Source organism: Macadamia integrifolia, chromosome 5, assembly GCF_013358625.1.
Source record: "Macadamia integrifolia cultivar HAES 741 chromosome 5, SCU_Mint_v3, whole genome shotgun sequence".
Classification (NCBI taxonomy): Eukaryota; Viridiplantae; Streptophyta; class Magnoliopsida; order Proteales; family Proteaceae; genus Macadamia; species Macadamia integrifolia.
The window spans coordinates 3,754,933-3,766,584 of NC_056561.1; the positions used below are offsets into that span (position 1 = coordinate 3,754,933).

The following is an 11,652-nucleotide window of genomic DNA, read 5'->3' on the forward strand; positions in this document are numbered from 1 at the left end:
TTTTGGGGGAGGGGGGTGGTGTGGGGAAGTTCCCAACAAATATCAACATGCCACCTCTTTCAGCCATGCTGAAGGGTAATTTCAACCTTTGGGCATCAAGGGAACGGTGTGGATTGCCACATGTCAAATCTCATATGAAAATTCAATAATACCCTGCCATATATGTCCATGCACCCTCCCTCTTGATAATCCTGAATTTTTCAATTTTTTTGTTTTTCCAATTTGCCAACTCCTATTGCGTAGAAACTTGACATGTGAACAGGGGACCTCAAGGTCTTCCTACTTGTCCACAACATATCAGCCCCATTTGCATGCCATGAGGCAAGAAGTAAATCATAACCACGCATCGCAAATTTTTGCTCCCTTTAAGCTCAAATAATATTTGTTAAGATATGAGAAATTAAAAGCCATAAATCCAGGAACGAGGGAGGAAGAGACGTTATTTAAAAATAAACCAGCTGCTTTATTACTTGGAAAAAAAAAATAGATCTCCTAATATTTGAACATTCTATAAAAGAGGATCTTCTATATATGGATGTTCAAAGGGGGACAAAGTTTTGCCTTCTATGTATGTGGGTATAATTGTTATATATATATATACATACCAGATAACATGATCGATCTACACCAAAATCTAGGGAAATATGGTTCTCCTGGTTCTATATGATGAGAAGAACGAGATAGGTGCAATACCGTACTCCGATCAAGCAAGGAAATGAGTACTAGGATGTGTGCAATACCGTACCTAGAACAAATTTGTGCAAAATTAAAGTAAACAAACAAAGCAAGACCAAGAACTCAAATTAAGATACTAAAATAAAAATTGCTTAATCGGATCTATGTTTCAGAATCAAGAGGCACGACTGTAGGCTTTGATTTGAAAATAGAACTAGAAGCAAGCTATGCAAGATGCAGATGCAAGAAAATAATGATGCAAAATAAATTTGGAAGTAAACTTTGATATTTAATTGGAAATCTTTGGGTTACAGGCTTGGGTTTGAGGATTTGAGAAGAAGGGTGGTTGGTCTTTGATGGAGCTTTGAGGGTTATTGATGCTAATCTTTGAGGGCGATTGGACTTGTAGGGGACGATCGGAGCCTTAGTTGGAGTTGTTGAAGACCGGCGGAGCTTTAGAGAAGTCCAACGGAGCTTGATCTTGAAAGCTTTGAAGAATTTGAGAGGGGTGAACTTCCTTTGGGGAGCTCTTTCTCTAATTCTAGAATTTTGGGAGTAGAATTACAAGTGATTTGTGAAGAGGAGTCTCTTTTATAGACTAAGAGAGCACATTTACATTTCATTTGGATTTGCGGCGCATTTGAATTTCATCTAGCACTATACAAAATTACAATGAAATTTGGTACTGTGCACTGAATTTGCTTTTGGCGCTATTTGGAGGTACTGTTGGCACCGAAAGTTGACTTTGATCTTGGTCGTTGATTTAGAATCTTCTAAGATCTTACCACACGGCATTCCATGTGTCAAGGACACTGTTTCCGTATTGGTTTGATCTAAGGAGTTTCACCAAATTTTCTAAGCCTGGTATTGGCCTGACTGTCCTTTAACCTGGGACAGTAGCAGTACCACCTTTCCTCAGAGAGGTTGTCCGTGGTTAGCTGACTAGGTGAGCTTTCGACATCACCGATCGGCTAGCTTAAAATCATCCTAGTAGACGTTGAGGACCAAATCAACGTTTGGTCGAAGATTTTGATTTTAAGGTAGCCCGGCGGGACTTGCGGGAGGTCACCGTTTTGAATTTGCTCGAGGATGACGCCTTGGAGCTGGAGGGATCAACATCTAGATCATTATCATAGGGGTTTTGGGCCATTTGTTCATCATGGTAATGAGCCAACATAGATCCTTTGATGGAGCTTAGATTGTAGGCACCATCGCTGGAATCTACTTCTGAGTCGGAGCCAAGTTCAACGAGACGTGCCAGAAGGGCTTCTTTTACGCTTTTGATACTTGATTTGGATGAGGCCGGAATCAGTTTGAGACCTATAAGGCTTTGGATAAGGGTCGACTTTTCGCACTTGGAGACATCACAATTGTCCCCACCATTTGACGTAGTAAACACGTGAGAGGACGGGGGCGATCCAGTCCTAGGTTTGGAAGTCATTGATCTCATAATCCCAAAAAAGGATCCATGCCAGGCGGCAGTGGAGGGAGAACCGAAGGAGATCAGATTGGTGTGATTGTTGTTGGGTATGTTTGCAGAATATTCACTGGTGTGGTTGCTGTTGGGTATGTTTGCAGAATATTACCACACCAGTCTGATCTCCTTCGGTTCTCCCTCCATTACCGCCTGGCATGGATACTTTTTTGAGATTATGCGATCAATGACTTCCAAACCTAGGACTGGATCGCCCCCGTCCTCTCACGTGTTTACCACGTCAAATGGTGAGACAATTGTGATGTCTCCAAGTGCAAAAAGTCAACCCTCATCCAAAGCCTTACGGGTCTCAAACCGATTCCGGCCTCATCCAAATCAAGTATCAAAAGCGAAAAAGAAGTCATTCTGGCACGTCTCACCGAACTTGGCTCCGACTCAGAAGAAGATTCCAGCAATGGTGCCTACAACCTAAGCTCCATCAAAGGATCTATGTTGGTTCATTGCCATCATGAACAAATGGCCCAAAACCCCTCCGATAATGATCCAGATGTTGAGCCCTCCAGCTCCAAGGCGTCATCCTCGAGCAAATTCAAAACGATGACCTCCCACAAGTCCCGCCGAGCTACCTCAAAATCAAAATCTTTGACCAAACGTTGATTTGATCCTCAACGACGGTTTTAAGCTAGCCGACCGGTGATATCGAAAACTTACCTAGTCAGCTAACCACGGACAACCTCTCTGAGGAAAGGTGGTACTGCTACTGTCCCAGGTTAAAGGACAGTCAGACCAATACCAGGCTTAGAAAAATTGGTAAAACTCCTTAGATTAAACTAGGGGTGTCAACGGTTCGGGTTGGTGCGGTTTCGGTCCGGTTCCACCGGTTTCGGTGTGAGTTTGGAAGTGACCGAAACCGACCCATTAAGGATTTATCGGTTTTGGTCCGGTGTCGGCTTCGGTGCGGTTTGGGTTCGGGTTGGTACCGGTTTGGATTTATTAGGTTCATTTCGGTTTGGATCGGTTTTTTAAACCGGTATGGAGCCATTAGGAAACAACATGATGAATTGTTGAACTTCGGTTTCTTAAATCGATTTGTAACCGGATTGGTTTTGGTTTTTGGTCTAGTTTGGATTCGATTTTCCATACAAATGTACACAAAACTATTCAAATTTTAATTTTTTTAATGAATTTTGGAGTGTTTCGGTTTCGGTCCGGGTTTTGAGCCGGTTTTGGTTTGGTTTTGGGTTCATCCGGTTTTCGGTGCGGTTCGGTTTGGTTTTGGGGTTACAATACTCGAAACCGAACCGAACCGAACCAATAAGGCTTCGGTACGGTTCGGTTCGGTTCGGTCTGGGATATTATCGGTTCGGTCCGGCCGGTTTTACCGGTTCGGTTTAGGAATTGACACCCCTAGATTAAACCAATACGGAAAACAGTGTCCTTGACACATAGAATGCCGTGTGGTAAGATCTTAGAAGATTCTAAATCAACGACTAAGATCAAAGCCAACCCCAACAGTACCTCCAAATAGCACCAAAAGCAAATTCAAGTGCACAATACCAAAATTCATTATAATTTTGTATAGTGCTAGATGAAATTCAAATGCGCCGCAAACCCAAATGAAATGTAAATGTGTTCTCTTAGTCTATAAAAGAGACACTCCTCTTCACAAATCACTTGTAATTCTACTTCCAAAATTTTAGAATTAGAGAAAGAGCTCTCCCCAAAGGAAGTTCACCCCTCTCAAATTCTTCAAAGTTTTCAAGATCAAGATTCGCCGGACTTCTCTAAAGCTCCGCCGGTCTTCAACAACTCCAACTAAGGCTCCGATCGTCCCCTACAAGTCCGATCACCCTCAAAGGTTAGCATCAACAGCCCTCAAAGCTCCATCAAAGATCAACCACCCTTCTTCTTCTCAAATCCTCAAACCCAAGCCTGTAACCCAAAGATCTCCAATTAAATATCAAAGTTTACTTTCAAATTTATTTTGCATCATTATTTTCTTGCATCTGCATCTGCATCTTGCATAGCTTGCTTCTAGTTCTATCTTCAGATCAAAGCCTACAGTTGTGCCTCTTGATTCTAAAACATAGATCCGGTTAAACAGCTTTTATTTTAATACCTTATTTTGAGTTCTTGGTCTTGCTTTGTTTGTTTACTTTAATTTTGCACAAATTAATTCTAGGTACGGTATTGCACCCATCCTAGTACTCGTTTCCTTGCCGGATCGGAGTACGGTATTGCACCTATCTCGTTCTCCTCACCTATCTCGTTATATATATATATATATATATAGGGATGTGGGCTTAAAGACAGAAAGGAAGAAAAAAGCTCAACGCATGCCAGAGACTAATGTGGCATAGGATGGATCTGCTTCAACCGGAATCGTTGCCCAACCAACTGTTCATTATGTCTTTACCTCATTCGCTGGGGACTTTCGAGCTCTGTCCCTATCTGAAGCACAAGGAGACCCCGTTCCATTGGTTGATACTTAATAAGATAAATAGGTTTCTAGACAAGGTGCATCCACCGAAGTAGCAACAAGAGACAAAGCATCGGGTCCTGGATAAGATGCAGTAGAGGACATCACTGCAAAGAAGCGCGCAAGCAACTTCGATTCGCTTTCCATCAAATAGGCAAAGATTGATTTCAAATATACCGCACTGAGAAAGCAATATATATATAGAGAGAGAGAGTGCTCATTGAAAATTTGCTAAATTTATGATACTGATTAATTAGAGATTCGAGGGGAAAATCCCACCATAACCATAACAAAAAGCCTTATCAACACGCCACCTCTTTCGGCCATGTGGAAGAGTGGCATGGTAATTTCAACCTTAAGGCAATGAAGGAATGGTTTGGATTACCACGTGTCAAATCTCATATCAAAATTCAATAATACCCTGCCACATATGTCCATGCACCATCTTGGTAACCCTGAATTTTCCAATTATTTGTTTTTCCTAATTAGCCAACTCCAGTGGGGCTGAAATTTGACATGTGAGTAGGGGACCTCAAGGTCTACCTACTTGTCCACAAACTTTAAGCCCCTTCTGCGTGTTACGAGGCAGAAAGTAAATCATAACCTGGAATCCCAAATCTTTGCTCCTTCTAAGTAAATAAAGAAGCTATTGAAATTTATTAAGGAAATTAAAAGAATATCTATGACAAAAAAGTGAGTGGCAAAAAAAAGAGGGGGGTAGTGCAACCACCACAATGGTTCCTTTTAATATATTCTTATAGATAACCCAAAAGCTCTATGAAACAGTTCCTATAAAAGTACTCCAAACTATCAACAAAATATAAAGTTCCACTCCATTGCAACAGAAATTGAATGAATATCAATGTTGGCTATTAGATTCTCTATATTGAATGAATATGGAAAGATATTTAAAATTTTAATTGCACGATGAAACTAACAAATACCGGTGACATAGATAGAAAATAGGCTTTTTATCATCTATGAAGCAAATTGTAAAACCAAAAGAAGGAACAGGAAGGATAGCATCCGAATGAACGTTTTAAATCACATAAGCATCCATTAGTTGAACCGATACTTACTAGTATCCATCTCTCAGCCCACCAAACTTCTCTTGGCCAGCAGTATCCCAACAATAGAATCTGATCTTCCCACAGTTCGTGAAGAAGTCCAAGGGGTGAACTTCGACACCAATGGTTGCTGTAAATCACAGTATAAAACAAAATTGTTAACTTCAATCCAGGACGAACTAAAACAAATAATACTGAAGAAGATAGATAGAATGCTTACGCTCATATTTCTTTTCGAACTCCCCAGTGAGATGCCTCTTAACGAAAGTAGTCTTCCCTGCATCAATTTCAGAATAAAATCGTCATCTGAAACCCTCAAAATAAGAAAACAAAAATTCTGGTGAGCGCATCAAATGCATGCTTTGTGGTTAATGCGTTAGATAACAAAACAAAGCCCACAGCACATGATAAAAGAAACATCGTTTGAACCATCAAGTTTTGAGCGAACAAAAAAAGAAAAAAAAAAAAAAAAAAAAAACAACAACAACAACAACAACATTTTTTCTTTGTTTCCGAAAAGCTACATATATCAAAAGAGAACCAATTACCTGTACCACCATCACCGACGATAACAAGCTTGAAGCTTGGGTAATCGACAGTTTGCTGGTTTGGAAGTGCCTGCAGATAGAAAAACCAAAACCCTAAACCCAATCAGCAGTTAACCTAATCAGAGATGAACATCCGAAGAAAAATAAAAGTGTAGAAATGATATGGAAAAACCCTTAACCCTAAGTCCTAAGCAAAACCCTAGCAGGGATGGAGATCAAAGGAGATACCATTTTCTAGGTTTCCTCAACTCGTTTCTCCAAGACCACAAGAGGACAGGTCAGAGCCGCGGAGGAGATTTCCGCTCTGCGGGATTTGAAAGCGAGAGGGACAGAAAGAAGTGCAGGTGTGCAGCGACGGAGGCGTCGTTTTTAAACCCAACGCATAAGTCGAACCGGACGAGATACGGTTCATACCGAATCCCACCGCCGGGTTGACTCTATTGCATTCATAAGAGCCTGGACTCATTTGTTACTTTCGGCAGCCTAACGTGCTGGCATCTTCATTGGCATGGTGCCCTTTAACAGCTTGCAAGAACGGCCAAATTATGACTAGATGGTGTCATTTACGAAAAAAAAAATAGTGTCCATCAAATAAAGAGATTAAAATTTTAAAGAAAAAGAACGCTCTCTACCGCTCAATCAGATTAAAATTTTAAGGAAAAAGAATGCCCTCTGCCACTCAATCTTGCGCTCAGATAAAGGGAGCGTAAAATGATACTTTCATCCTTGTGAAATATAAATCTTGATTTTTTTTCTTAAATATTATTCACCCAAACCAAAAAAAAAAAAAAGAAGATTACAAAAATTTCAACAAAATTTAAATTGAAAAATAGATATTATGAAGAGGAACTGATTTTATGGTAATGTAGTATGATTTTTCATAAATTAAATAGACATGTCAACTATATCGTCAATTGATTTATGGCATATGTTTCTCCATCCGTCAATATAATGCTTAAAATTTATTTAAATATATCAATTTTGTAATATTGAAAATTTAAATCTAAATTTGGTATATAGCCTATCCAAGGGAACTGTTCAAACTTTCTATGAAATCTTTTAATAAATAGGTTATGACTTCATCTATGCTAAAGGAAATAAATGTTTTAAAGCAAATTTCAAATATGAAGTTCTATTTTGATATCCGTGCATCAGGTTTTTATTCCTTATCTATTCTACTATTTCTACATCATTGTTTGACGTGGGGCGTGATCATATATTAAAACATTGGTATTAGTAATTACATTTATCCTTTAAAAGAGAGAGAACCTCTAAATAAGAATCAATTGGAATAATCACAAGCAACAAATTAAGTAAAGCTCAAATTCTACACTAAAAATCTTATGGGATAAAAAACGCTATCCTTATGATGCAGGAAACGCTTAGACTCAACGGGGCATGAAAGAATCGTGCTACCTCTGCCCACTGTGCATTTAAAATGCTCGTGCACACCCTCCCAGTGCCCCATGTGTTGGCATGCACTTGCACCATTAGGGTAGTGTTCTTTCTCCTAATACTTATTTAGTAAAACCTAATGCAATTTCCTTATTTTAAGTTCATCTTGCATGTGTGCTAACACACTAACTTACAGCTTCTACGTGAAGAGCAGGTGCTAGTCACATAGGTGCAAGTTGTCATTAGGATTAAGCGAAAAAATGAAAAAATAATAAGTTAATCTTGCATGCACGTAGCCGTAGGGGTGTAAATTCTAAGCCCGCACTAGTAGGTCCAATCGAGCCCGACACGTTTATGGCCTGATCTAGACCTGCCAGATTAATAAATGTGTCGGGCTCATGTTTATTAAACAGGCGTTCACGATGTAGGTAGCTAGCCCATCGAGCGTCCTACCGAATCAACATGTTTATATGCCTAACTTGAATTGACTCATTGTAGCCCGACCCCCTTCAATACTATATAAAATTCCTATTTTGCCACTAGTAGTGATAAGTTAATTAAGCTTTCTTACCTTTTGCTTTGTAGTTGGATTTGATTTAATTAAGCTTTATTTTGTAAGTTGCAATGGTCAAAATCTCCTTATACCAAAAAAAAAAAAAAAAAAAAAAAAGGTCATAATCTATTTTTTTTTTTAAATAACAACCATAATCTCAACCCACTTAAGAATAGAGTTTTATGGTAGACACGTTTAGAGTCCGTTTAGACTTAAATATGTTAGCATGGTTAAAACCCGATCAAAGCCCGTTTAAGGAAACCCGATTAAAGCCCGTTTAAGGAAACCCAATTAAAGCCCGAAATCGACCGACCCAATTATAAACAGTACCATGTCCCCCAAAGCTAGGCCCGCTTACCTAAAGGGAGTTAATGGTGCAAGGCTTTCAAATGGTCAAACCCGATTAGGCCCGACCGAGACTGGCATGGCCCGACCAATTGACACCCCTACACGTAGGTAAATACATTTATGGGTTAAGTGCTGGTGAGGCCCAATCCATGATTAAATGTTGAGCCCAAGCCCAATTAGGTCCAAAAGAATAACTATCTTTTGGTAAGCCTTGTCCCGTTATCCATGATTTCTACAGGTATTGGCGGTATAAGACCTGATTGATAGATTGGTTGTGATCATATTCTTCCATGTATAATGGCTGCCCACAGCTCCCATTACCCACATTTGTAACCAAGTAACCAACCATATCCTTATTTGTAGCTTTTCTTTTTTAAACTATTAAATTTTTTTTTTTTTTGGTTGACTTTGAAATCATAAGAGTAAGAAAAACTAGAAAAGTAAAAAAATTGGTCCTATTGAACCCGGGGACCCATCGAGAGTAGGCACCATTAGAGAGAATAAATCTATAGTGTATCTGGCTATCAAAAACAAAAAAAAAAAATAATTTCTTACTAAAGAAGCTCTAAAGTTTCTAACTTATGGGCTCCAACAAGAAGATTGGCAACCAAGAAAAACAGCTCCCTTGAAGAGGGTTTCTTTCAAGAACCAAGTAAAGCTAGCATCTTCAATTTGTCTGCTAAACTGTAATAGGATATAAATAGTTTTATATTTTGTCAAGGATAAAATTTTCCTTCTCCACTCAATTCTAGGGTTCACAAACCTTATAGATTTCTAATATGTAAAATACGCTTCCATATGCATCTGAAGCCCAGTGGTCAAGGGATTTCCCTCCCCATGACTAAAGGAAAACTTGGCCATTTTGTTAATATTTAGTTTTATTTCTATATTTAGAAGGAAAAAGGTTTTCCTTTACTTTGAGGAAAGGTTTACCACACCATCCTAGGGTTCACAAACCCTATTGTACCTTAGCATTTTCCATGAAATACCCTTGTGATACCTCCTACGCCATCTAAAGTCCCATGGTGAATTGATTCACATTCATAGTAGTTGCAGGAAAACTCGGTGTATTGAAAATAAAAAAATAAAAAAATCAGGGACCAATCTTCATGGGCTCACTAGAAGACATAAAAGGTGGGTGGACCTAAAGCCCACAATGTGTGCCATGCCATGTATTCCATTTAGCCGTTGTAAGAGATACGTTACTTAACAAGGACGACTTGGAAGGGAAGTAAAAGAGGTTTGAACTGTTTACACTTAAAGTTGTATATATGTGGGTGGATTTTATGAGAGAGACTAGTACTGTAATTTTGAAATGGGAAAAGAAGAGAAGAGGTGGATGGTGACAGGTTTGGTGAACTAAGCTTTATTAAAAAAGCATATATATTATTACTATTAGTAGTAAATGTTTATGGACTCATTGCTATACCAAAACTGACATGTATCTCTTTAATCTAATAAGTTCACAATCAGATACATTTTGGCATGAAGAAAAGGTCAGGCTAAATCTGCACGTCCTCTTCCTTTCTCTCCTTGTCCATTGCACTATGTTTGCCTCTCTCTCTCTCTCTCTCTGTGGTCTCTACTTAAATGGTAGATGCATGGATGGAGAATCGAACTTGAAACCATACATCTATCCATATAAATCCTAATTCACCTTAACCATCTGGGCAACCTACGGATGGATAATAATATCCTCTTAGTTGAGGAGTTAACTAAACTGTTAATCTCCATTGGAATGAAGTTGAAAACATATGATACAAAATATGGAGATAAAAAAAGAGTGACCTCCAAGATGAATGTACACAGTACACTTCTGTCTATTTTTGCTTTTTCCATGCTGAAGACTATTTCCTTACATGAAAACTTATGCTAAAATGAAATCATAAGTGGAAATAGCCATTCACAGACCATATTAAAGATACCACATGAAAAGTTGACTCCACAGTCCACAAATAAAATTTGCAACCCAAAGTCCTCAGGCCATAATCAAAAGTTGGAAAGCATTGACAACCGAGTTGATGTGTTCTCAAATGTATACTCAGCTTTCAAAAGGATTGCACAGAAGTGCACATAGAATCATAGGTAATAGTTAACCCATCTTATGGTGGACCTGTTAGTGTATCTAGGTAGATACACTTTTTAATCATACTACTGGGTTGTGATCAATAATGAGTCATAAGTATCTCCCTGTGTCAATTCACGTAATTGGTGCCCAAATTTAATGTAGAAAGTATAAACAAGCCTCATCCTTCTATTCATGTATTAAGTCATTCTAACCATATGTATGAATTATTGGCACAATGAAAATAAAACTAACAATTGATAATACAATTAATATAATTGCAATACATGGTTTGCTAGCTATATGATTGAGATAGTACAGAAAATTCAACACATAGTAAGTCTGAAATGTCTCAAATTTATCCACAATTTTGAATTGGCTATAGAAGCCCCTCATGTGAATCAGTCAGACTGACAAGGCTAGCTCCTAGCTAGGCCTAAAAACATTAAGCATGTTTATAATTTTTTATTTTTTATTTTTTATTTTTTTGCTTCCTGTCAAATTTATGTCTTATTTGTTTGATAGATCATAAGGGCATTTTAGCTACTTTGATATTAAATTAGTATTTATGTTGGTGGTGAGATGCATCATCTTCCCTCCTTTGAAGGAATTTTTTTTCTTTTCAAAATCTTATTTTGATGACTCTGACCACTTCAATGAGGAACCAAGAAGGGATTAGATGATCAAATGGGTTCATTGAAAGTTAGTTTTACAGATTTGCAATTTTCTTGGAATGTATTCTACGTCGATATATATATATATATATATTTTTAGTGAAAAAACAGAAACTATTTATAACTGAATTACCACCAAAAATAAAAAGGATGCCTTGATCCAGCAATAAATGAAGGCCATGGCTAGCACCAAGAGCCCCAATCATCACACGATTTGGCTTGTTTTGAGAGAGAGAGAGAGAGAGAGAGAGAGAGGGGGGGGAGAAAGAGAGAGATTTATCTCTGTCTTCAATGATGTCTACTAATGAGCAATGTTGGTTGGAGATCAATGATAGCAGGGATCCTCAAGGCAATAAAACTTGGCTGATTATCAACAAGGGGATTGATAAGTTTTTCTTTCTCATAAAAAAAAA

At 38.4% G+C, this 11,652-nt stretch overlaps 1 protein-coding gene across 1 annotated transcript in view; it reads right to left on the reverse strand.

Moving 5' to 3' along the window:
* The window catches only part of LOC122077766 (GTP-binding nuclear protein Ran-3), a 9,758-nt gene extending 3,166 nt beyond the window's left edge, over window positions 1-6,592 (reverse strand). The window contains exons 1-4 of the mRNA XM_042643625.1: window positions 6,433-6,592; window positions 6,205-6,274; window positions 5,877-5,933; window positions 5,669-5,786 (exon numbers count right to left, since the gene is read on the reverse strand). Coding sequence (XP_042499559.1) covers window positions 5,669-5,786; window positions 5,877-5,933; window positions 6,205-6,274; window positions 6,433-6,435 — 248 coding nt within the window. The 5' untranslated portion in view covers window positions 6,436-6,592. The remainder of the gene's footprint in view (window positions 1-5,668; window positions 5,787-5,876; window positions 5,934-6,204; window positions 6,275-6,432) is intronic.
* Window positions 6,593-11,652: the final 5,060 nt, after the last annotated feature.